The 27,090-nt window shown below is 42.8% G+C and overlaps 1 protein-coding gene across 10 annotated transcripts in view; it reads left to right on the top strand.

Annotated features, from left to right (window-relative positions):
• The window catches only part of PTK2 (protein tyrosine kinase 2), a 368,873-nt gene that overhangs the window by 78,503 nt on the left and 263,280 nt on the right, over positions 1–27,090 (top strand). The window contains exon 1 of one of the 10 annotated variants that reach the window (XM_034763676.1): positions 15,690–15,819. The exons of 8 other annotated variants lie outside the window; for them this stretch is intronic. In XM_034763676.1, coding sequence (XP_034619567.1) covers positions 15,717–15,819 — 103 coding nt within the window. In that variant the 5' untranslated portion in view covers positions 15,690–15,716. Of the gene's footprint in view, positions 1–15,689; positions 15,820–27,090 lie in introns of those variants that run through there. One more of the 10 variants, XM_034763682.1, reaches the window with a different exon arrangement.

Below are 27,090 nucleotides of genomic sequence, written 5' to 3'. Positions count from 1 at the left end.
GATTCAGCTTTGATGGGAGCTGTTATATCCTGGTGTAGAGGATGGTCTTCTAGATAATACTTAGTCCTGCCATAAGTGCAGGGGACTGGACTAGATGACCTCTAGTCATCTAGCCCTTCCAGTCTTATGGTTCTGTATTTTCCAGATACTAGTTCCACACTCTGTAGTTCTTCTTAAAGATAGAAGAGACTTATTAGCTCATCTAGTCAATCTCTGTGAAAATTAAGGATTACTCCCTGTGGTACTTTTTCTGAGGTTTCATTATTCAGCTAACTCTTTCTCCTGTATTTTAGGACTAAGATAAGACTCATCATAAGGAAGGTATTGCAGCTGTGTTTACATTGTTAAAATATAATTTTTACTATGATTTAAGCTTATCTGCTGACTTGGATTCAATCTATAAGAGCTAGTTATGCCTTTGCTGTGGTTAACTTTTTCCACCATCCTCAGCTCAGCCGTTTTCTGGGTCCAAGTAGATCCACTCAAGTTGATCTAGGAGGCAGGAGGCATCTTGCTGGAGCTTTTTCACATTCTCATCTCAACAATGCAATATCAATTAGTGTTGAAGTTACTGCTAATTGTCACTTTGTGATACTAGTTAGATTCCAACCATCCATTCCCCAAGAAGGAAAGTGAAATGTATAATAGTTACAAAGCTTTGGAAACTGAAAGCAGTTTTCAGAAACCAGTGGAACTTGTAGAGTGACCATGTACCTATTTGACATGTACCTATTGAGTTTGATTATTGTTGGCTGTGTTATCTAAGATGCTTGTATTTATTGAATAACTGAGCTTTTGGCAATTTAGGGCAGTGAACGTGCTGACTACATCACTGCTGATCTATGTCTTGATTGGTAACTTTTTATCTGGTTCCTTAGGTTGGTTATCTAAACTTCCTTTCGGCAGTCTCTTACTTGGTTTTAACAGTACTAATATTTTATATATTGTGACAGACCCAGACCAGTGAGGTTACAGGAGTCTGGTAGAGGGCAAATATACTGGTCACTGGATGAGAAGTTTTCTGTTCCCTGAGTGACCAGAGCAAGGGCTGCACTAGAGTAATCAGGAACCTGCTAGAACCAGTTAAGGCAGGCAGGCTAATTAGGACACCTGGAGCCAATTAAGAAGAAGCTGCTAGAATCAATTAAGGCAGGCTAATCAGGGCACCTGGGTTTTAAAAAGGAGCTCACTTCAGTTTGTGGTGCGAGTGTGAGGAGCTGGGAGCAAGAGGCGCAAGGAGCTGAGAGTGAGAGGGTGTGCTGCTGGAGGACTGAGGAGCACAAGCGTTATCAGACACCAGGAGAAAGGTCCTATGGTGAGAATAAGGAAGGTGTTTGGAGGAGGCCATGTGGAAGTAGCCCAGGGAGTTATAGCTGTCATGCAGCTGTTACAGGAGGCACTATAGACAACTGCAGTCCACAGGGCCCTGAGCTGGAACCCGGAGTAGAGGGCGAGCCCGGGTTCCCCCCAAACCTCCCAACGGACCTGGACTGTGGGTTCTTCCAGAGGGGAAGGTCTCTGGACTGTTCCCCAACCCACATGGTGAATCTCTGAGGCAAGAAAATCCACCAATAAGCACAGGACCCACCAAGATAGAGGAGGAACTTTGTCACACTGGTGTCAGGGGTGGGATCTTGGGGTGCACAGCGCGGCGGAAGAAAGAGGGTGATTTAAAAAAAACAAAACAAAACACCCAAACAAACAAAAAGGGAGAGGAGTTTTTTTTTTTTTTTTCACCGTAATGGATGACGTAGTGCGGGCACTGATACAAGCTATGGTGGCCCAGCAGGAGGCTACACGTGTCCAGGCAGCCGCCCAACAGGAGGCAGTGTGGCTGCAGCAAGAGACTAATTGCCTATTGATGGACCAGGCTGCTCAAGACCGAGCTATGCCGCGGGAACTGGTAAACCAGGTAAAGTCCCTTACAGAGCTGAATCGCGGCCATGATGGGACGTGGCTCATACGGGCCAGCCATTGGCTGCAGAAAATGACACGGGAGGATGATGTAGAGGCATACCTTCTGGCCTTTGAGAGGACAGCCCTACGGGAGGCCTGGCCTGGAGATCAGTGGTTTGGCATCCTTGCCCCATTCTTGTGTGGGGAGGCCCAGAAGGCCTACCATGATCTGCCTGAAGAGGCTGCGGCAGACTACCCCCAGCTGAAAGCAGAGATCCTGGCCAGATCTGGGGTAACGACAGCAATGCGGGCCCAGCAGTATCACGGTTGGAGGTACCAGGAAGACAAAACCCCGCGGTCCCAATTGTATGACCTCATCCATCTCGCACAAAAGTGGTTGCAAACAAAGTCCCGGAGTCCGGAAGAGATACTAGTGGTTCTGGTCATTGACTGATACATGAGGGGACTACCACCAGACCTTCGTGCCTGGGTAAGCCAGAACGAACCCTCCACCTACGACGAGGTTGTCGCCCTGGTAGAGAGGTGAAGGATAGCGAGGGAGCTGACCCGACCAGTTAAGGAAGAGGCACCTCGGGTTAAACTAGCAGCACCAAGCCCTAAAGTTCGGGTGACTGGGCCACCAGGAGGGCCCAGGTGGAAAAAGAGAGAGGCTGAAGGCCCATCAGAGGCCACAAAGAGTTGGAGCACTGAGGGAGAAGAGGATCGTGATGTTAGACTGCCCAAACCAAGAGACCGGGGAACGCCTAGGGCTCCATACAGATGTTATGCCTGCGGGGAGTGGGGACACACAGCTGCACAGTGCCCCAATGCTGAGGAGCCTATGCAATGTAACCTGGGAAACTGGGCAGATCTATGCTCTCTAATCCACTTTGTGGGGGTCTCACTAACCCCACATATGTATACCAGAGCAGTGAAACTAAATGGGGTAGGGACCACGGCACTGGTTGATTCGGGAAGTGCTATCACCCTTATCTCAGGGAAGCACGTGAAGCATAGTCAGCTGCTGCAGGTTAAACGTACGGGGATAACATGTGTCCATGGGACAGTTAGCTACTACTCCACCATCCCAGTAAAAATCGAGATCCAAGGGAACACTACTGAGGTAGCAGCAGGTGTAGTCCCTAAACTCCCAAACCCGGTGCTCATAGGGAGGGACTTCCCAGGGTTTGGAAACTTACTCCCAGTAGGGGGATTGGAGAAAGATGGGGACCCTAAAGTTGGTGAGGCATCCACAGCAGACTGTCAACCCCCAATCTTCTCTGAAATATCCCCAGATTTGTTCTCCACTCCCAGACAGGGTAGAAAGACAAAAGGGAAAGAAGGGCAGCTAAGGCCTTGGGAACCCGAATACTGACCCAAAGCCAGAGAGTCGCTCTTGTAGGTAGGCAGACCCGCGCAGCTGAAAAGGAGACTACGCAGGAGGGAGAAGCACTTGAGTCTGACCCCCACCCTAATGCTTCTGAACCAGTAGAGGCAACAGAGACTGGGCCCCTAGATCTTGGGCAAATTAGCCCCGGGAGAGGAAATTTTGGACGGGAACAGGCAGAAGACCCAAGGTATGACAACGTTAGGAAGGAGGTGACTGAAATAGATGGGGTCCCCGTGGAAGGGAAAACCCAGGGACCAGGACCCTACTTCATAATGAAGAAGGATCTCTTATACCAGGTTGCACCAGTACAGGGGCCGAAGGTACAGCAGATCCTAGTACCTCAAAAACACCAGAACGCTGTATTAAGTCTTGCTCATAATCATCTTTTTGGGGGGCATTTGGGGGTAGAGAAGACCCTGGCACAAGTCCTACAACGGTTCTTCTGGCCCAGAGTACATGAAGTGCGGAGGTACTGTGCCTCCTGCCCGGAATGTCAGCTGCACAGTCCCCGTCCCCACTTGAGGGCACCTTTAGTACCCTTTCCCATCATAGAGGTCCCCTTTGAGAGAATAGCCATGGACCTAGTGGGACCCCTGGAGAAGATGGCTCGGGGCCACCAATATATACTTGTTGTTTTGGACTATGCTACTCGCTACCCAGAAGCCGTCCCCCTGCGGAACATGGCCTCTAAAACTATAGCCAAAGAGCTGGTGGGGATCTTTGCCCGAATGGGGCTACCGAAGGAGATATTAACCGACCAAGGAACCCCATTTATGTCGAAGCTAACGAAGGACCTCTGTACGCTGCGCCATATACATACCATGAGAACTTCGGTCTACCATCCGCAGACTGATGGGTTGGTAGAAAGGTTTAACCGAACCCTCAAGGCTATGATAAGGAAGGTGGTAAGTCGGGACGGGACGGATTGGGACACCCTACTACTCTACCTTATGTTCGCTATCCGGGAGGTACCACAGGCCTCAACTGGTTTTTCCCCCTGCAAGTTATTATACGGGCGTCACCCCCGTGGCATACTAGATATCGCCAAAGAGATCTGGGAAGAGGAATCCAATGAGGGGAGAAATATAATAGAGCATGTAATGCAGATGCGAGACTGGATAGCACGGGTTACCCCTATTGTACGGGAACATTTGGAGAAGGCCCAGGAGGCCCAGCGAACCCATTACAATCGCCAAGCAAAAGTGCGACAGTTCCAACCAGGGGATTGGGTTATGGTGTTGGTACCCACGGCAGAAAGCAAGCTTCTGGCCCAATGGCAGGGGCCCTGTGAGGTAGTTGAACCCGTGGGGGAAATAACCTACAAGGTGCAGCAGCCAGGATGCAGAAAACAAGAACAGATTTATCACGTTAACCTTCTGAAACCCTGGGATGCACAAGAGGCATGCACAACGGTCCAAAAAGACCTAACCCAGGAAAACAAGCCTTCCAAACAGGTGAGAGTGTCTCCCGATTTAACACCAGACCAGAAGAATGAGGTGTCTGAGATGATCTTCTGGAACCAAGATGTGTTCTCGACAAAACCGGGTCGAACGACCGAGACATATCACCACATCGTCATGAACCCTGGTGCCAGAGTAACAATGAGGCCCTATCGGGTGCCAGCGGCAAAAAGGGAGGAAATAAAAGCAGAAGTAAAAAAAAAAAAAATGCTGGAGTTGGGGATCATCGAAGAATCCCACAGTCAGTGGTCCAGCCCAATCGTGTTGGTGCCCAAACCTGATGGCACCACAAGATTTTGCAACGACTTCCGGTGACTAAACGAAGTATCCCAGTTCGACGCGTACCCCATATCTCGCATAGATGAGCTAGTGAACCGTCTGGGTAATACCTGGTACTTGACTACCCTAGACTTGACAAAGGGGTACTGGCAGATTCCCCTTGCAGAAGACGCAAAGGAAAAGTCTGCGTTCTCTACACCAGAGGGTCTTTTTCAATATACCTTTTGGACTACATGGGGCCCCAGCTACCTTCCAGCGCCTCATGGACAAGCTATTACGCCCGCATAACAGTTATGCTGCTGCCTACTTGGACGATGTGGTCATTCATACCCCAGACTGGGAAACCCACCTGGAGAAGGTGGAGGCGGTCCTCGATACCTTCAGGCGAGCTGGCCTTACAGCAAACCCTGCCAAGTGCGCTGTAGGGTTTACAGAGGCCAAATATCTTGGCTACGTTGTGGGAAAAGGTCTGGTAAAACCCCAAGTGAACAAGTTAGAGGCCATCCAAAATTGGCCCCGACCAAGTCGCAAGAAAGTCCGGGCGTTCCTAAGTGTGGTGGGATATTATCGATGATTTATCCCCCACTTTGCCACAAGGGCAAGCCCCCTGACAGACCTAGTGAAAGCCCGTGGACCTGATCTGGTGAGATGGTCTGAGGCAGCAGAGGAAGCATTCACAGACCTACGGACTGCCCTCTGCAGTAACCCCGTCCTGATAGCCCCTGATTTCACCAAGGAGTTTATCCTGCAGACGGATGCATCGGAAGTAGGGTTGGGGGCTGTTCTATCACAGATGGTCGAGGAGGAGGAACACCCAATTCTATACCTCAGTCGGAAACTCCTTCCAAGGGAACAAAAATATGCAGTAGTGGAGAGAGAATGCCTCGCATTGCGCTACTACCTGCTCGGGTGCAGATTTGTACTCGTGACCGACCATGCCCCTCTTCAATGGATGCAGCGGAACAAGGAGAAGAACCCAAGGGTGACCAGATGGTTCTTATCCCTCCAACCTTTCCAGTTCCGTGTGCAACACAGAGCAGGGAGCCATCATGGCAACGCCGATGGCTTGTCATGTGTGCATTGTCTGGCGACCCAAGCTGCCCAACCCCTTGGCGTTGAGCAGGGGGGACGGATATGTGACAAACCCAGACCAGTGGTGTACAGGAGTCTGGTAGAGGGCAAATATACTGGTCACTGGATGAGTAGTTTTCTGTTCCCTGAGTGACCAGAGCAGGGGCTGCACTAGAGTAATCAGTAACCTGCTAGAACCAGTTAAGGCAGGCAGGCTAATTAGGACACCTGGAGCCAATTAAGAAGAAGCTGCTAGAATCAATTAAGGCAGGTTAATCAGGGCACCTGGGTTTTAAAAAGGAGCTCACTTCAGTTTGTGGTGCGAGTGTGAGGAGCTGGGAGCAAGAGGCGCAAGGAGCTGAGTGAGAGGGTGTGCTGCTGGAGGACTGAGGATCACAAGCGTTATCAGACACCAGGAGGAAGGGTCTATGGTGAGAATAAGGAAGGTGTTTGGAGGAGGCCCTGGGGAAGTAGCCCAGGGAGTTGTAGCTGTCATGCAGCTGTTACAGGAGGCACTATAGACAACTGCAGTCCACAGCGCTGGGACCCAGAGTAGAGGGCGGGCCTGGGTTCCCCCCAAACCTCCCAATTGACCTGGACTGTGGGTTTTTCCAGAGGGGAAGGCCTTTGGACTGTTCCCCAACCCACATGGTGAATCTCTGAGGCAAGAAAATCCACCAATAAGCGCAGGACCCATCAAGATAGGGGAGGAACTTTGTCACAATATTGTAAGATTTTTGTTAAGGTTTAACATTATAGGCTTGGTTATAGTGAGTCTTGAAATATCAACAACTAGACATTTTATAGGTAAATGTAGCTCATAAAGAATGCTAAAGAGTGTTCTGTTTTCTTATTGTAAGCATAACAAAAGAGGCTGTTAATGAAGATGATTTTGTATAGAATGGAGACAGTTTAGATTGGGTGAAGACAGCTTTTGATAGCTGTGACACAGCAGTGAGTCACTGTCTCAGGAATTTATGCCTAAAGGCATACTGTGTTGGTATCATAGGGCAGTAAGAAATGCAGGTGAACTGCTCTGTTCTGCTTGTGTGGCGAATTGGAAACCATTCTCAAGAGTATTGTGTGGACTCTTTATTTCTCCAGATGAGTCCCTGATAAGGGAAACATGAGAGGAAGTGGCAGAGAAGTGTAATTGGTTTGCCCACAAGTAAATCTGTTACGATTTATACTACCAAAAGTTTATGCAGCCCGCATGTCTGGTTAAAGGAATAGCAAATCTTTATTTAAAGAATAATAAAATAAAAATCTACCTCAGGAGTTGTTCATATGTCTGCTGCCTCCTCATCTTATGCTAGAGCCACGCATGCGTGGTCAGACACCCTATTGCTCATTGTGACAAGGTGGGGAGGTAATATCCTTTATTGGACCAACTTCTGTTGGTGAAAAAGTCAAGCTTTCTAGCTGCAAAGAGCTGCTCTTCATGTCTGGGAAAGGTACTTCCAGCGTCATAGCAAACAATCTGGAACCGATTGTTTAGCATAAGTTGTTAGCACATGTTATAAGGGACCATTCAAGGTAGAGCGGCCCGTTAACACCTCTGCAGTCATAGGGCAAAAAGAGGGGTTAGTGGATTACAGATTGTTGTAATAAACCATAATCCAGTGTGTCTGGTCAGTCCATGATTTTGAGTGTCTAGCTGAGTAATGAAATTAAGCTCCCAGACTCATCTTTGGAAAGTATTGGGCAGGTTTCCTTTGAGGATGAAGACTGATAAGTCAGATACAGAGTCATCGCTTTCTGAAAAGTGTTCACCAACAGGTGATAGGGTGTTTTTGTCTTTTATTATTTTCCTGTATGAGTTCATTTGAGAGCATAGTTTCACCCACATAGTTGTTATTGGGGCATTTAATGAACTGGATGAGGCATACTACATGTTGTGATAGAAATGTGTAGGATCCATGAATCTTGAAAGTTGTGTTGTGGGGGGTTGTAGATCAGGTTTTCCATTTGTTGTTCTGGCAGGGTCTGGTGCTGATTTGAGTTGGGGTTTCCTGGTCTGCGGGGAGCTGTCTTCTGATGATGAGCATGGAGAGGTTGGCAGGTTTTTTGAAGGTCAAAAGTGGGGGTTCAGGAAAGATTTCCTTCAGGATGGGTTCTCCATCGAGTATGGCTTGATCAACACCCCTTCCCCCCTCACAACACACATTTCAATAGATGAGCCTAGGAGCTTAAATTCAATAAACTGTAACCCACTAACCCACTGGTTTGGTCCTAAAACAGCAAAGGTGTTAATGGGCTGCTCTATCTTGACTGGTTCCTTTCTTACGCTAAACAATCTATTCTACCTTGCATTTTGCTGTGATGCTGGGAGTAACTTGCACAGACCTGAAGAAGAGCTCTTTGTGGCTCGAAAGCTTGTCTCTCTCACCAGTAGAAGTTGGTCCAATAAAAGATACTACCTCACCCACTTTGTCTCTCTAATATTCTGGGACCAACATGTCTACAGCTACACTGCATATTGCTCACAGTGTCATTCGACATCAGAAGATTCTCTGGACTGGGATCCTTCTTTGAGAGAGATTTCTTTAGCAGTAGCTTTTGTGGGAGCTTGCACCACCTTCCTCTGCCTCTCCACCCCCCCCCCCCCCCGAACAATCTGAGATTTACGGTAAGAGCAGTGAGCTATAACTGTGTCACAGTGCAGCTGCTGGAGGGAGATGATTAAAACAACACACCTGTGCCATAATAGTAGAATGTCCACAATTTGTAAGCTGAACCCTGATGGACAACAACCAACAACCAGAGACTGTGTCAATGAGCTTTGGTAGTTGTCTTCCAAACAAGTTTCATACCAGCTCATCCTAAATATAAACTAGTCCTCAAAGCCAAGGGCAGAATGAAACAAATCAAGCAGGAACTTCAGTCGGTCCTCAGAGACAGCAAAATCCACAGTGAGCAACTCAGAATTGAGGAGCTAACACTAGTCATGAAACCCTTGAAATGTGAAAAGGCAGCTGGATTCGATGGTATATCTGATGAATTATTCCTAAACTTCTGGATGAGACCACAGAAGTGGCTGTTTGACTTTTTTAATTCCTACATGGAGACTGTGGCAGCGTACCCCATAAAAATATGTAATATTTCTCCATAAAGGTTATGGTCTACTATATCTATTCATCCTATTTGTACATATATATCATTTTCGACTTGAGGTTAAGAATATGGGCTGTATGCTTGCTTGGTTTCTAAGTAAGCTTTGTGAGGCATTTGGTCAGCTTCTTCAGGAAGGAATTCGCCAGGTTAAGTACCTGATCAGGAAACACTTGGGGAACAATGCATCTTGGAATGCTCCAATCCACATAAGAAGTCTTCCTGGAGACATGCAAGATACCATGTGGACAATGGCTTCAGCTAAAGACTGAGTCATGCAGGGACATGTGACTTGCCCAGGTGACTCCAAAACTCCATCTTGGAGCTGGACTTTGCATAGGAGGGAGGAGGGGGGTCTCCACCCACAAGAGAGAGTCTATTTAAACCCATGGGAGACCCCTCCATTTTGTCTTGAGCTGGCTAAGGAAGGAGCCTCTCCATCCCCCACCCCCCAGGATACTTGAAGGGAACTGGAACAAACGACAGTAACTACAGGGGGTGTGAGTGATTGATGGACCCAGGCTAAAAGGAGATTAGCTTGTAAAAGGGAGCATTCTGGAACTGGTGAGGAACTTATCTGTATTTAGTTTGATTAGACATAGATTTGCGCATTGTATTTTATTTTACTTGGTGACTTACTTTGTTCTGTCTGTTACTTCTTGGAACCACTTAAATCCTACTGTCTGTATTTAATAAAATCACTTTTTATTTAGTAATTTACTCAGAGTATGTATTAATACCTGGGGGAGCAAACAACTGTGCATATCTCTCTATCAGTGTTCTAGAGGGCGAACAATTTATGAGTTTACTCTGCATAAGCTTTATGCAGGGTAAAAAGGATTTATTTGGGTTTAGACCCCATTGGAGTTGGGCATCTGAGTGCTAAGGACAAGCACACTTTTGTGAGCTGTTTTCAGGTAAACTTGCAGCTTTGGGACAAGTGATTCAGACCCTGGGTCTGTGTTGGAGCAGACGGGAGTGTCTGGCTCAGCAAGACAGGGTGCTGAAGTCCTGAGCTGGCAGGGAAAACAGAAGCAGGGGTAGTCTTTGCACATCGGGTGGCAGCTCCCAAGGGGGTTTCTGTGATCCAACCCGGAGTCTGGTGGCACCTTAAAGACTAACAGATTTATTTGGGCATAAGCTTTCATGACTAAAAACCTCACTTCTTCAGATGCATAGAGTGAACGTTACAGATGCAGGCATATCCCCTGATACTTGTGATCCAACCCGACTCAGAGACAATGCACATACTCAGGCTGTGGAGACAAGCCAAAGTGTTGGCTCTACTCAAGCCACCTAGACACTAATTCTGCAAATAGTTATCACCCAATATTCTTATTTTGCTCAACCCAGGGGGAGGGATAGCTTGGTGGTTTGAGCATTGGCCTGCTAAACCCAGGGTTGTGCATTCAGTCCTTGAGAGGCCTACTTAGGGATCTGGTGCAAAAATCAGTACTTGGTCCTGCTAGTGCAGACAGGGGGCTGGACTCGATGACCCTCAGGGTCCCTTCCAGTTCTATGAAATATAGGTAAACGAGTGGATGATTATAGGTAGAATAGCGTCGATGGTGGAAGGGTGGCTGACTGATGACCAAGCCAGTTTCCTCCCAGAACATTTATGCTGTGGCCAAGTTGTAAACCTAACTCAGTACATTGAAGGTGGCTTTAAAACCTGTAAAATTATAGGGGCTGTTTGTTGCTTTGTTTGCTGTTTGTCACGGTGAACGATCATGACTTCTACAGAAATTGGCAAGAATTTTGAGAAATACCAAGATGAACCAGGTCATCTCCTCCCTGATTAAGACTCGACAGGTTCTTTCTTGAGATACGTGGTCAGAAAAGTTGATGGCATAGTTGACAGAATGGTCTGCTCTAAAGTTTGGTGCCATTACCCTTGCTATTTAATATCTTCATGAATAACCAACCAGAATTCCCTGATGTGCGAAGATTCATTTATGCAGATGATCCTTGCATCGCTACCCTGTCAGAAACATTTGAGGACAATGAGCACATTCTAAGCAGTTCACTGAGTATACTTTTGCACATGCTTCCTGTTCCTGAATGCTAATCCCCTAACAAAACTCATGTGTGACTTCCACCTGAAACACCATTAGGCCAAGCAAAAGCTGCAAATATTGTGGGATGGTACTATGAACATCCGATGTACCTAGGGGTTACATTAGACTGAACACTGACATTCAAAGAGCACATCAAGAAGCTGAAAAAGAAACTGTGTATTTCAGTAACAGGCTAGCACAAAATGGGGAACTCACCCCCAAAACACTCTGAACAACTATTCTTGCACTTGTCAAGTATCAGAGGGGTAGCCGTGTTAGTCTGAATCTGTAAAAAGCAACAGAGGGTCCTGTGGCACCTTTAAGACTAACAGAAGTATTGGGAGCATAAGCTTTCGTGGGTAAGAACCTCACTTCTTCAGATGCAACACTTGTGTTACTCAACTGCAGAGTACTATGACCTAGTATGGTATTACTCAGCCCAGGCACATAAAATTGATATTGAACTCAGTCAATCCTGTAGGATAAACAGAGGGACTTTGAAACTAAACCTCACACTGTTACTATACTGTCCTGTGGAGATTGCATCACCATCAATGAGTGGGATGCTTTCAGTAAAAGGGGAGGCAAAAACAGGTTCATAATCCAAGACATCCGCTGCATGGATACACTTTACCCCACACGCTGCAGAAGTCCAGAAAGAGCTTTGCCTCTGAAAATTCCTTAACCCAAAATACCACAGTCTACAGAGGACACCATGACAGGAAATGTGGATGATCTTGGAGAACCTGGTTCCTTCAGAACAACTCCCTTCAGGCACTGAACTTAAATGAAAGCACTGATGTACTCTGACTCGATTGAGAGCTGAGTTGGCAAAGACTGGTGACAATACCACCAATTGGATCTGAGGAACGGCCGCAAATGTGAATGCGGAGAATCTACACAAACACACGAATGCTGCCTCATGCAGTGCCCCCTGTCAACAGCTTCAGGTAAAGTTACTAGTCCTGAAAAGTCATGTGTGTGGTGGGAAATGTGTGGCCCTGTAGCTATTGCTGTTTCTCGTCTGGTTTTCCCTGCCTCTAAGGTATTCAAAGACTTGTCTGGGTCACCCATTTGAGTCAGGTCTATAAACAGTGATGTGATTTTTAAGGTAGAATGCTGCCCTGGCTTCTTTTTGAGTTGTGTTCTACAGTAATGTTTTTGTTAGAAAGGCAGATGAAAACACACACGCGGGTTTGGTTAGTTTAAATCCTTGCACTTTAGGACCATTTGGTCTATTTTGTAAATTACTATTTACAGATTTTAAAAATATGTTTATAATAAATGTGTATCGAACCATTGAGCACATATTAAACATTGTATTATTGGTTTGGTGCAAAGCTTTGGTTCTCACCTTTCCCAGTACTGTAACAAGATATAACAGGAACAAGTCCTGGGAAGAGGGTGTTCAGAACCCTCTGAAATCCATTTGTTCAGTGTCACTACTTCTTTATTAACATCCATATAAGCTTTAAAAAACATGAGCCAGTGCATTCTCTTCTTTCAGATTCTTCTTGATAACCCACTTTTCCACAAACTTACCCAATAGGAGTTTTTATTCTATTAAAATAACAATTAAATAAAAACAAGTCCAAAACCAGTCTTACCTCCTGGATTTACTAGAACATCCTGTTAAGTGCTGTCTTCTGTATGTGTCTCTTTTGGACTGTAACCTCTTCATGGTAGGGGACATATTATTTATTTGTATTCCACGGCTCCGTTTTGCTTGAGGCTGCACCTACACATAGTAAGAAAGTTCCTGTCCTGGGGACCTTACACTCTAAATAGACAAAGAGGCAAAGGGTGGGGGAAATATTGTCCTTAATTTATAGATGGGGAACTAAGGTAAAAAGAGACTGTGACTTCCTCATGGTCATAAAAGAGGTTGGTAGCAGAACTGGATATTAAAATCAGCTTTCTTGAGCCTCTGGCCAGAGTCTTAATTACAAGACCATCCTTCTTCTGCCTCTTATCTTTGCCTGTGGCACAGAACCAAGCACATTATCAGCCCTGAACAAGTAACAGTAACAATAATTACCTTGTACCAGATATATGGCTGAAATGAACAAGAACTGTTACCTGTACTATTGCTTGTGCTGTTATGTCCTTAAAGGTAAACATATAAGAACCCAGAGTTGACAGGATTTGGATGCTTCTGCAGTATTGTGTAGTTTCAAAAACTTTCAGGGGAGGAGAGACCCTGCATTTCCCTAAGTCTCTTTGGCTCTCTTCAGCCCCAGAAAGCGCTTTGGTCATTGTGCCTGGGCACTGATGCAGAACATCTGTGGCTTGGTTGTGCTCTAATCTCTATTTTTGCAGTGGATAACTTTTTTTTCTTTTAAATTAAAAAAAAATTGTACTTTTGGAAGGAAGCAACAGTATTTGTTACCTCGAGACTATAAATAGACCCTTCTGGTTGTCTGCATCGAGAAACCAAAATGGCAGTGATGTAATCTGTAAGCACATAAATTTAATTAAATACGTAATTGAAAGTATTGTGTGTGCTGTTACACCTAGGCAAATGAGTCAGTTTGGTGATTGGGTTAACTTAAAACTAAATCTTTTGGTAATGGTTTTAGTTATTTAAGCTCTATGTCTTACTATTGAGGATTGTATGTGGTGGTGTTGTAGCCATGCAGGTGCCAGGATACTAGAGAGACAAGATGGGTGAGGTAATACCTTTTATTTGACCAATTTCTGTCTGTGTGTGTGTGTGTGTGTGTGTGAGAGAGAGAGAGAGAGAGAGAGAGAGAGACAAGCTTATGAGCTAACACAGAACTTGTCTCTCTGACCATAAGATGTTGGTCCAATAAAAGATATTACCTCACTCACCTTGTCTTTTTATCGAGGGCTATACATTAGAGATGGCTAATATGGAATTTATGAATAGTTTAATGATAGGAATAGTATATTTTTGTCCCCAAGAGTTTATAATATTTATTTTATGAATCTATTTTTTTGTTATGTTCTATAATGAAACATATGTTTATAATGTGTACGGTGGAACCTTCCACTAGAAGAGAGAAGATGGGAGTTTTGTAATTTTTGTTTGTCTACATACATGCTATACACATACCACAGGCACACCCTCCCAATAGTGCACACAGCTTGTTATAGAAAAAGGGTTTTACAACACAGTTAATAAACATTTCATTTCAATATATAACATGAACAGGTGATTCAGCAGAAATGAATTCTACATGGTATATTGCATGTGCATAAATATATATTAAACATAATGTATAATATCATTTTTATTCCTGGTGCCCAGACATTGAAAGAAAATCAAATCTATCTTCAGTTAACCTTTTATATATGAAGTGTAATATGTGCAGATAGAGAAGTATATGTGATGACCTATGCCTTCTTTCAGCTGCAAGAGAATAAAGTAGTGGTCATATTTTTAGAGGGGAGCTAGCTATGGTACTGATTATAGTGGACATTGTGGTGTGCTATTTCCTTAGTGTTAGCTCACCTTTCACCAATGTTTTGATCTATCATTGTTTCTTCTCTAGTTTAATTCTAAAAAATGTGGTTAAGTTAGATTCCTGATCTAGAGCTCAATCCTGCTTCCTTTGAAGTTTAGGGAAATTTTAATCAGCTCTTGCTGTACATTTTATAAAGCTAAATTTACTGTAAAATAGTCTCTAAATCTGATGGAAAATATTAAGCGAGTAGGCTTTTTTATTTTTATTTTTTGTATTGTTTTGTTTTTACTAAAATATTTTTGTTCTGCTGGATACTTCAGGATACTCTACATTTTCAAGTTATTCATTGTTCAGTTTTTCATTGTTCTTATCTTATTAGGGAAGTTATTGAAAATCAAATGTCAGGCTAGGTTGGTAAAATACCAGAGGCATGAATTTAAAACAAAAACGGTTGGGGGAGCACCTCTACAGACATGACCTGGGTCAGGCTTGATTTGCAGCTTAGTCAATTTTAGAATCTGCTGTCAGTTTTGTAAACAGGAGTCTGCTGTGTGAATTGAACAGAAGGGTGAGATTAGCATATTAATAAGGTGCTTGCTAATCGCCTTCCCTCCTGCCCCTCCTTTCCTCCCTCCTCCCTCCTGAATGAATCTAGGAATACAGACACACACACACACAGTCACATTACTGGCTGGTAGCATTCTGTTCAGTAGCTCACCCTGGAAAAGGATGATCTGTGCTTTAAATTGTTGAGGCATGAGACGCTTCTGTAACTGAAAGGCATTCTTCATGCTGCTGGAACATATTACCAAAGGAATACTACAGTATTTTGCTTCTACCTTTCCTGCAAACTAGATGAAAAGAGACCAAATGTAGGCAAGGTTAATAGTTTTCTCCTTGCTTGTGGATTGAATACATTCAAGTGGCTGGCTTCCCAGCCCCCCTGCAGGAGCAAATAGTATTGGAGCACTGAATTGGGACATTGTATGCTGAAGCCTGGCTTGATCTCTATACGATTGTGTGTATGTTGTTGTTGGAATTGGCAGGCCAACAGGCCCGGAAACAAGCAGGTGCTATCTATATGGAGAAAAGCGGCTGTAGTCCATTCCCAATATGCTGGGCTAAAGGTACACATGACTTAATTATGTTTTTTTCTGTGTCAAATTAATGTTTTACCACGGGTGAGTAATAGTGAAAGAAAAAAAAATTAACACAAGATACAAAGTAAAATTGATGTATTCTGGTCATGCAATTCTAAGGTGAAACAATCGGCTGAATCCTCTTTCACCTGACAGCTGTAATGCTTTTTCTTAAAAAATGTTTTGAAATCCGTGAATGGCCATTATTTTAGCTATTTTGTTTTTAGTTTCACCAATCTTAATGTAGTGATTATTTTGTTTTAATATTTGTGCAATTTTAAAAACTGCTGATGAATCTATTCCTGCCTTTCACTTTCCTTTGGGGAGAAGTTCTCAATTTATTTTCTTTAAAAGTGCTGATTTCAGTGAAACGAATCATACAGGATAAAATCCTGACGCTTATTATTTGTTTTCTTGATGGTTGAGAAGTTGATATCAACATTTATTAGCGGTAATAAAAACAACAGATGTGTACTTTATAACTAATGTAATGATAGGAGCTGACTTGAAATTGAGCAGTAATGAGGCATAAGGACAAAACTTACATGGTTGGTGTATTTCAACTGAATGTCAAGGTATTAATATTTACACTGTAGTTCAGAAGACATTTGTGTACTTCCTACATGGATGGTGGTAACAGAAACCACTGTGTATGTAAAAATATGTGTGGGTCAAACACAATTGTATGCTAGCAAAATATAGCTAGTCGCAAGAAAACTTAATCTTCTGTTAGGAAAAGAAGCAGCCTGTAAAGCACGTAACATAACTGACAGTAAGTATAGATTTGGGGTTTATTTTCATATTCACATTCATTTCAATGTGGATATTTAAAAGACTAACGACATGAAATATTGCAGTATTGTTAACTTAGATCACAGAGTGATACATTTAGTTCAGAAGCTGTAGGGGGAAATAAGTATATGTAAAATAAGCAGATGGTAATTCTGAGGTTTGTAAGCAAAACCTACAGAATATCTAGTAGCTAATACCATGTTTGTTGGTCTAGATTAAATTAATGGTAAATTTATTTATTTTTATATTAAAAAAATAAATCCTTAAACATGGACATACTGCATCACTGCCATTGGCTTCATGTGTGACCTATGCACTTTAGCCCTTTTGTGCCTCTGTTTCCTTGTCTGTGAAATGGGAATAATACTGCTCTGTGTCATAGATCTGTTGAGGGTAAATTCATTAAAGTTTGCTAAGTGCTCAAAATACTATTGCAATATGCATCAGAGGAAAAAAACCCTATATGCAATAAACAGCCTGTGTGAGAACTTGAGTACCACACTCTGATAGTATCTGAGAATATACAGAGTATGCCATTTCACTATGGAGTAATATTTGACAAAAGCAATTAATTGCATTTATTTTCAGTTAATCTGTACTTTACTGTTAGAAAATTGATGATTGGTGGAAGGAGTTGATATAAGGATGACTTCTATTTATACATCAGAAACTACATAGCTGTGGCACAGTTTAGCCTTAGGATTCAGTCCCTGTTCAGTGACCCAGGGGTCTAAACTCAAATGCTTTTGCAGGGAATAACTTTCAAAGCTCCTGTCCATATCAGGCATAGCTGTAGTCAGTTTTGTCAACTGATCTTTTTGCCACTAAGATGCACCAAATTTGTGTACAACTTTAAAAGAATATCACTCTTTTTCTTAAGCTATTTTATAATTGAAGCTCTTGAATATAAGTGGAAAAGTCAAGAGAAAACTTTCCAAAAGGAAATAATGAATTTTGTTACTTATTAGAGGAACTAGAAAACTGTTGACATGGCATGTTTGGTTTTGATTTTTTTTTTTTCCCTTTTGCTTTACTACCTTAAAGGGACCACAGCAGGCTAACCTGTCCTTCCAGCTGAGGATTGCTGGATGCAGTTCACACTGGAGTAAGTCAGTATTGCTCATTGAGCTACTAAACAAATGAAAAGCTGTCCCTCCCGCATACACTTTCCAGTGGCTGAACACATCTCCTGTATCTAATGAGATCCTGTAATATAATTTCTTTGAAAACTTCCTTATGCAGCCTTCGCTTTCTTGAAATAAATTAAGAACAGCCCCACACAATTCCCTTTTTTGTTTTGATTCAATATAGGTGGGAATTAAAGGTTATGACATATGAATCGGGGAATATCAGTCATTTCTAGAATACACTATACCACATGCCCACCAAAGAAAATAAGACAGAAGAGAAGTTGTTTGTACTATTTTTGCAATTGGATGATGACCATTCTTCAGCTGACGAATACTCCGTGTACTGTTCATCAGCTTAACCTTAGGGAAATGAAACTGATCTGGCCTACTTTGATAAGGGCTGTGAGATATCTACAGTCAAGGAAAGGTAATCTGTTAAAGAAATAAACATTCAGATGGATGTCTTTATTTTGGACCATTGGCTAATCTATTAAATTGATTTTATAGCTCCCTTCACTGCCTTCAGTATAAATACTATGTAATTCATATCTAACATTTCATCAGATATTTGGTAATGTGCCCATATGTCTTAATTCATGTTCTTGATTTTCCCCAAAAGTCCCTAATTCAGTGGTGGGCAACCTGTGGCCCGTGGGCCGCACACGGCCCATCAGGGTAATCAGTTGGTGGGCTGTCGCAGTTTGTTTACATTTGAGCGGCCGCCTGCAGCTCCCAGTGGCCGCGGTTCGCCGTCCCGGCAAATGGGAGCTGCGGGAAGCGGTGCAGGTCGCAGGGATGTGCTGGCCGCCCCTTCCCGCAACTCCCATTGGCTGGGAACGGCGAACCGCAGCTACTGGGAGCTGCTGGCGGCCGTTCAAATGTAAACAAATTGTCTGGCAGCCCGCCACCAGATTACCCTGATGGGCCGCAGGTTGCCCACCACTGCCCTACTTTCTCTGTTGGTAATTATTTGTTTGAATTTGGCTGATAAAGCTTTAAGTGCACTATACATAACCCAGTGGCAAGCACTGATTCCTTAAATGCTTCACAATGTTTCACTAAATCGTATTCATATTCAGTGTGGTTGTTCAGAACAGCAGCTCCTTTCTCTTTTGTTATTGTTTTAAGACCTTAAAATCTGCTTCCTACCTACGCACTGATACTGAGTGCTGACCTAATTGCAATTAGATCTCTCTGCTGCCAGATCTCTGGCACTGCTCTATAGTTCATGTAGCGGTTGCCCTTTCCCTGTAATCAGCTATTCACTACTTACTTTCTGTACAAAGTATCCATGATGAATAGCATTGTTCTCTCATTCTGCTGTGTTACACCAATGTAAATTCCAAGTAACTTAACTGCTGTTCATTGTTTCTCCAGATTCATGCCAATCTGAGAGCAGCATTTTGATGGACAGGTTCATAAATAGGGCCCTACCAAATTCACAGTCCATTTTGGTCAATGTCATGGTCATAGGATTTTAAAAATCGTACATTTCACGATTTCAGCTATGCTGATATTTCATGGTATTGTAATTGTAGGGGTCCTGACGCAAAAAGGAGTTGTGATGGTGGGGTTCCAAGGTTATTGTAAGGGGTGGTTGTGGTACTGCTACCCTTATTTCTGCGCTGCTGCTGGTCGTCGCTCTGCCTTCAGAGCTGGGCAGCTGGAGAGCGGCAACTGTTGGCTGGGAGCCCCGCTCTGAAGGCAGAGCCGCTGCCATCAGCAGCGCAGAAGTGGATAGCATGGTATGGTATTGCCACCCTTACTTCTGCACTGCTGCTGGTTGGGTGCTGCCTTCAGAGCTGGGCGCCCGGCCAACAGCCATGGCTCTTCAGCCGCCCAGCTCTGAAGGCAGTGCAGAAGAAAGAGTGGCAATACTACAACCCCCTCCCCTAAAATAACCTTGCAACCCCCCTGCAACTCCCTTTTGGGTCAGGACCCCCAATTTGACAAACGCTGGTCTCCTCAGTGAAATCTGCATAGTATAGGTTAAAAGCACACAAAAGACCAGATTTCACAGGGAGAAGACCAGATTCCATGGTCTGTGATGTGTTTTTCATGGCCGTGAATTTGGTTGGGCCCTATTCATAAAACATATTTGTGAGAGCTGGAATCTCTGTCACCTCACAATGCAAATCTGAGTTATTTACTGATTAGGTTTGGTTTTTGTTTGTTTGGAGAGAGGGGTTTTGTTTTTGCTTGAACTTGTTTCCCTTCCAGTTGCTATTATATCTCTGATCTTACAAACGAAGCAGATTTAGGCTTGGTTAGTACTTGGATGAAAGACCTTCAAGGAACACTTGGGTGAATAATATTAGTCATTCAGTGGATAATGCTTTTCCTTCTGAATCTGTACTAAATCTAGGTCCTAGCCTGGTGTAAGGGGTGCTGCTGCCGGTACCATCTTTCTGATTTAACTGTAACAGTAGTCAGGTAGTAAAACTGATTGACAATTCAAGCACCAAGTCATTTTATAGGATAACTAACAATCTTAGCAAAGTTGTTAGAGGCTAATTATCAGGAGACATGTGAAGTATGAACTTTTATATCATTAGGATGTTGACTTCCCTCACTCCCTACCCTTTTACTCTGAGTTTTGGATTATATACCCATCTTAAGGTTACGGAAATGAGTCTTAGCAAATCTGATGTGCTTTTAACACCTCGCAGTGAGTGCTCACTTCAGGAAACAATAGCGTTTTAGAAAAATGACAGCTCATGGCTGTTGTTACCATGAACAATACTTTATTTCTTAAGTTTCTTGGTATTTTAGTCTAAATAAAACAGTTATTATACAACAGAACTATTTTTGAGACCCTAATTATTAAACATATTTATTTTTGCACAGAATTAATATATTTGATATATAAAACTTATTTTAAACTGTTCCCTAATAATTTTAATAACCTGCTATCTATAAGTTGGCTTCTCATCACTGGACTTGATTTAACCATCTCTGATTATTTTAGTAAAGGTGACTGCAATTCTTAACTGTTAGCATTAATAAATGGTCTAAATTAATTAATGAAAACTCCATTCTTATCCCCACATAGTCAAATGCTCACTCAGTCTTTCTGAAATCTTAACCAGAAAACATAATGTGAGGTAGGATTTTTTTCCGGGAAGCACTTTCACTCCTACTTACTGCAATCTGTTACCATTGCTGGGATTTAAAGGAACCTCCAAACCATGTAAGAGTGTTGCGTTAAAGAGTTATTTTTCTTTTCAAAGTTCTCTTATTGTGTTATTCAAGTAGTAATTTAAGGTCACCTAGCAAATAGAATCATGTGTGTTAGGTACACAAAATAAATGCTTATAAATATATTGTGTCTCAGCTGTCTCTAGTTGATGATTCTCAGTTTATTAGCATCTGGGAAGGAGGTGGCCCATAGTGACTTAAATGGAGTCTATCTTTTACTGACAAGAGAGTCACCTGGATCTTTTGAATTTAAATAATCCCACCAAAGGGAGCTGAATGCTCATGTAAAGCGGTCAGCTAAGGAAGAGCCTTGACACAAGACTTGTTTCACTCTTCAAGTAAACTAATTGGTCTACTCCTGAGCAACATGGGGTTAATTAAGAAAAAAGAAGCTGCACCTTCAGAAGTACTGTGACCCTTAAATGTTCTCCCAGTTCAACCCTACTTTGTACTGGCTTAGCTTCCAATTGGGTTTCAGTGGAAGTAGAATCTGATGAAATTAACAAATGCTGCTCCTGAGTTGGCAGGAAGGATAACTAGAGAATGATGTGGAACACTTCCTCCTCAGTTTCTGAGGGCCTGAGAACCAGGGGAAGAGAAGTCTATGTATGATAGTTTACCAGACTACAAGGCACACTCTCATACCACACACACACCCAGTCCATAATTTAACCTAAACTTGTAACTGTTTTTAAGGGAAGAAATTTACGAACTGTTAAAGCATCTGTCACCTTAGCATCTGAGCCTGGTTTGTTGTTGGAAATGTTTCACAAACTGCAAGAGGGAGGTGTGCAAAGCTAGCCAAACATAAGTACCACTTTGAAAAATGGTGCAAAACAGAGAATAATTTGAGCTGGAATGTGGGTTTTTTTTTTTAACTAGCTAGAATAGATGTGTTTTGATGAAGTAATATGGTAAATCATGTGGTAGGTCTGATGTTCTGCAAAGGAGGCATATGGCTTTGATAATACTGATGCATTTCCATTAGGATGATGGTTTCATTCACAGAAAGAAATGGAGTGGAGAATAGAATTTGAAATAAGGTACAAATAGCAGAAATGAGTATTTTGAGCAGTCTCTGAGAACTGAATGTTACCTATGAGTAAGGCTACAATTTTGTCACGGAGGTCGTGGAAGTCATGGAATCCCCAAAGACCTCCGTGACTTCAGCCCCGGCGTTCGGAAGCTGCAGGCTGTAAGGTATCCCCACTGCCTGAAGCAAGGGGCCCCCAAGCTCCCAGCTGCTGCAGGCAGAGGGGTACCCTGCAGCTCCCGGTCTCTCTGGGATACAGGGGTATCCCCGCCAGCCATGGCGGCAGGGGTACCCCCACAGCTATCCAGTGCTGCTGCGGGGCAGGGGTTCCCCAGGAGTTTCCTGGCTGCCGCAGTTGTGGGGTATGAGGATGCTGGGAGCTCCCTGGCTGCTGCCGCCACAGGGCAGGGGGACCCTGGCAGCTCCCTACTCTGGGGGCAGCAGGGGGATTCCCACAGCTCCCCATTGCTGGGGAGGGGGACGGGGACCCTGGAGCTCTGAGTCCGCACAGGTGGTGGGGGCCCCAGAGCTCCCAGCCACCCCGCTGCTGTCCAGTCCCTTCCCATTTTATCATGGCTATTTTTAGTAAAAGTCAGGGACAGGTCACCAGCATCTGTGAATTTTTCTTTATTGCCTGTCCATGACTTTTACTAAAAATATCCATGACAAAATCTTAGCCTTAGCTATGAGCCATGTGGTTGGTCTCCTTGTATGGGTCTCGTTTCTTGCTGTTGTTTTCTCTCACCTTCTTCTGAAACATCAGATTGGGCACAACTGGAGAAAGGAACACCAGAAGGAGTGGACCAATGCTCTTGTGACATTGCACTCTATATGACTTTTTGAAAATATGTTGATATAACTGGAATATGCTTCATGCAAAAGGTTTCTTGTAAGGTATCATTACAAAGCTTATAATCTACTGAGTGTGATCATCCTATTTGTATAAATGTATCACTCTTGTATCTGAAACTAGAAATATGAAATATAACTCTGAGGGCCTATTGTAATTATGCAAAGCGTGGGCCATTAGTGGTGGTTTGGAATCTTGATGACTCCCATTAATCAGAACAATTGACTGGAAATGGCTCTGTTTTACCTGTAAGTCTTCCTGTATACCTGTGTGCTGGCAAGTGGGTAATGAAGTCTTACAGTGACATGTGATCATGTTACCTGAACTGGAATCCATCTTTAACCTGGTGCTTTTCCATTGAGAAGTGGGAACCCAGAGGGACAAAGGATTCCCACCTTATGCAAAAGATATATAAGTGAATGGAACAGAGAAAAAGGAGAGCCATCATGAGGAATCTCCTAGCTTCCACCTGAGCTGGAACAAGGGCTGTACCAGGGGAAATGTTTGTGCCCAGACTAGGAAGGCGTCCAGTCTGTGAAAGAGACTTATTGAAACATCTTTCAGGGTGAGATTTTATCTATATTCAGTTTGATTAAACATAGACTTTAGTATTTTATTTTGCTTGGTAATTCACTTTGTTCTGTCTGTTACTGCTTGAAACCACTTAAATCCTACTTTATGTACTTAATAAAATCATTTTTTACTTATTAACCCAGAGTATGTATTAATACTGGGGGAGGGGCAGGGGGCAAATAGCTGTGCATATCTCTCTATCAGTGTTATAGAGGGCGAACAATTCATGAGCTTACTCTGTATAAGCTTTATACAGGGTAAAACGGATTTATTTGGGTTTAGACCCCATTGGGAGTTGGGCATCTGAGTGTTAAAGACAAGAAGACTTCTGTAAGCTGCTTTCAGTGAAGCCTGCAGCTTTGGGGCAAGTAATTCAGACCCTGGGTCTGTGTTGGAGCAGACGGGCGTATCTGGCTCAGCAAAACAGGGTGCTGGGGTCCAGAGCTGGCAGGGAAAGCAGGGGCAGAAGTAGTCTTGGCACATCAGATGGCAGCTCCCAAGGGGGTTTCTGTGCTCTAACCCGTCACAGCACTGTCTTGGATGCTTAGCTAGTGAGTCTTGCTCACATGCTGAGGGTCAAACTGCTCATCAGATTTGGGGGCAGGATGGAATATTCCCCGAGGTCAGATTGGCTTGGACCTTGGGGATTTGTGCCTTCTTCTGCAGCATGGACCATAGTTCACCTGCTGGAATCATCACCTAGTTATTTCCTTGTCATTGCAGGGGCCTTGGTCATTTGTGGCACCTTGGCACACAGCTTAGTCTCTTGAGGACTGAACTGCTTTTGTCTAAATAAAGTATTTGGACTTAACATAGATGATTCTGGGTGACAATGTCTGGTGATATATAGGAGGTCAGACTAGATCATCTAATGGTACCTTTAGGCCTTAAACTGTGAAAATCTCTGTGTTTAGTGATAAACCAGTGAATAAATTCAAATACATTTCAATAAATTCAAAGCTGCCTTTGAAAGACCAAATTATTTAAAGGGGGACTACACAAAAATGAGGATGCTAGTTAAAAGGAAATTAAAAGGTACAGTCATAAAAGTAAAATGCCAGTAAGCTGCATGGAAACTTTTTAAAATCGCCATAATAGAGGCTCAGATTAAATATATATCCCATAGTAAGAGGACCAAAAAAAGTGCCACCATGGCTAAACAACGAAATAAAAGATGCAGTTAGAGGCAAAAAGGCATCCTTTTAAAATTGATAGTTAAATCCTACCAAGGAAAATAGAAAGGAGCATAAATTCTGGCAAGTCAAATGTAAAAATATAATGAGGGAGGTCAGAAAAGAATTTGAAGAGCAACTAGCCAAAGACTCAAAAACTAACAGCAAACATTGTTAAGTACATCAGAAGCAGGAAGCTTGCCAAAAATGAGTGGGGCCACTGGATGATCGAGGTGCTAAAGGAGCACTCAAGGAAGATAAGGCCATTGTGGAAAAGCTAAATTAATTCTTTGCATCAATCTTCACTTTAGAGGATGTGTGGGAGAATCCCACATCTGAGCAATTCTTTTTAGGTCACAAATCTGACCAATTAGGGCTGTCAAGCAATTAAAAAAATTAATCACGATTAATCGTGTGATTAAAAAAATTAATCACAATCAATCGCACTGTTAAACAATAATAGAATACCATTTAAATATTTTTGGATGTTTTCTACATTTTCAAACATATTGATTTCAATTACAACACAGAATACAAAGTGTACAGTGCTCACTTTCTATTTATTTTTAAATACAAATATTTGCACTGTAAAAAACAAAAGAAATCTTATTTTTCAGTTCACTTAATACAAGTACAGAATTCGGGTAAAACAGAGCAGGGGACATACAATTCTCCCCAAGGAGTTCAGTCAGAAATTTAATTAACACACTATTTTTTTTAACAAACATTATCAGCATGGAAGCATGTCCTCCGGAATAGTGTCTGAAGCATGAAGGGGCATATGAATGTTTAGCATATCTGGCACGTAAATATCTTGCAACGCTGGCTACAAAAGTGCCATGTGAATGCCTGTTCTCACTTTCAGGTGACATTGTAAATAAGAAGCAGGCTGCAGTATCTCCCGTAAATGTAAACAAACTTGTTTGTCTTAGCGATTGGCTGACCAAGAAATAGGACTGAGTGGACTTGTAGGCTCTAAAGTTTTACACTTTAGAGTGCAGTTTTGTAACAAAAAAAAAATCTACATTTGTAAATTACACTTTCACGATAGAGATTGCACTACAGTACTTGTATGTGGTGAACTCAAAAATAGTATTTCTTTTGTTTATCACTTTTATAGTGCAAATGTTTATAATCAAAAATAATATAAAGTGAGCACTGTACACTTTGCATTCTGTGTTGTAATAGAAATCAATATATTTGAAAATGTAGAAAAACATCCAAAATAGTTGTTAAATTTCAATTGGTATTCTAGTGTTTAACCGTGCGATTAATCATGATTAATTTTTTTAATCGCAGTTAATTTTTTTGAGTTAATCGTGTGAGTTAACTGCGATTAATCGACAGCCCTAATTAGAATTCTTTGAGGAGTCAACAACATGTAGACAAAGATGGTCCAGTGGATACACTGTACTTAGACTTTCAGAAAGTTTTTGACAAGATCCTTCACCAAAGGCTTTTAAGCAAATTAAGCAGTCATACAGTAAGAGGGAAGGTCCTCTCATGGATTAGTAACTGGTTAAAAGACAGAAAACATAGGGTAGGAATGAATGATCAGTTTTCAGAATGGAGAAGGCAAATGGTGGTGTCCCCCAGCGATCTGTACTGAGAGCAGTGCTGTTCAACATATTCATAAATGATCTGGAAAAAGGGTTCAGAGTAACAGCCGTGTTAGTCTGTATCCGCAAAAAGAAGAACAGGAGTACTTGTGGCACCTTAGAGACTAACAAATTTATTAGAGCATAAGCTTTCGTGGACTACAGCCCACTTCTTCGGATGCATATAGAATGGAACATATATTGAGGAGATATATATACACACATACAGAGAGCATAAACAGGTGGGAGTTGTCTTACCAACTCTGAGAGGCCAATTAATTAAGAGAAAAAAAACTTTTGAAGTGATTATCAAGCTAGGCCAGTACAGACAGTTTGATAATAGGTGTGAGAGTACTTACAAGGGGAGATAGAGTCAATGTTTATAATGGCTCAGCCATTCCCAGTCCTTATTCAAACCGGAGTTGATTGTGTCTAGTTTGCATATCAATTCTAGCTCTGCAGTCTCTCTTTGGAGTCTGTTTTTGAAGTTTTTCTGTTGTAATATAGCCACCCGCAGGTCTGTCACTGAATGACCAGACAGGTTAAAGTGTTCTCCCACTGGTTTTTGAGTATTTTGATTCCTGATGTCAGATTTGTGTCCATTAATTCTTTTGCGTAGAGACTGTCGGTTTGGCCAATGTACATGGCAGAGGGGCATTGCTGGCACATGATGGCATATATCACATTGGTAGATGTGCAGGTGAACGAGCCCCTGATGGTATGGCTGATGTGATTAGGTCCTATGATGATGTCACTTGAATAGATGTGTGGACAGAGTTGGCATCGGGGTTTGTTACAAGGATAGGTTCCTGGGTTAGTGGTTTTGTTCAGTGATGTGTGGTTGCTGGTGAGTATTTGCTTTAGGTTGGGGGGTTGTCTGTAAGCGAGGACAGGTCTGTCTCCCAAGATCTGT

Source organism: Trachemys scripta, chromosome 2 (genome assembly GCF_013100865.1).
Source record: "Trachemys scripta elegans isolate TJP31775 chromosome 2, CAS_Tse_1.0, whole genome shotgun sequence".
Classification (NCBI taxonomy): Eukaryota; Metazoa; Chordata; order Testudines; family Emydidae; genus Trachemys; species Trachemys scripta.
The sequence above is the reverse complement of the archived record's forward strand: the minus strand, read 5'-3'. Positions and strand labels throughout refer to the sequence as shown.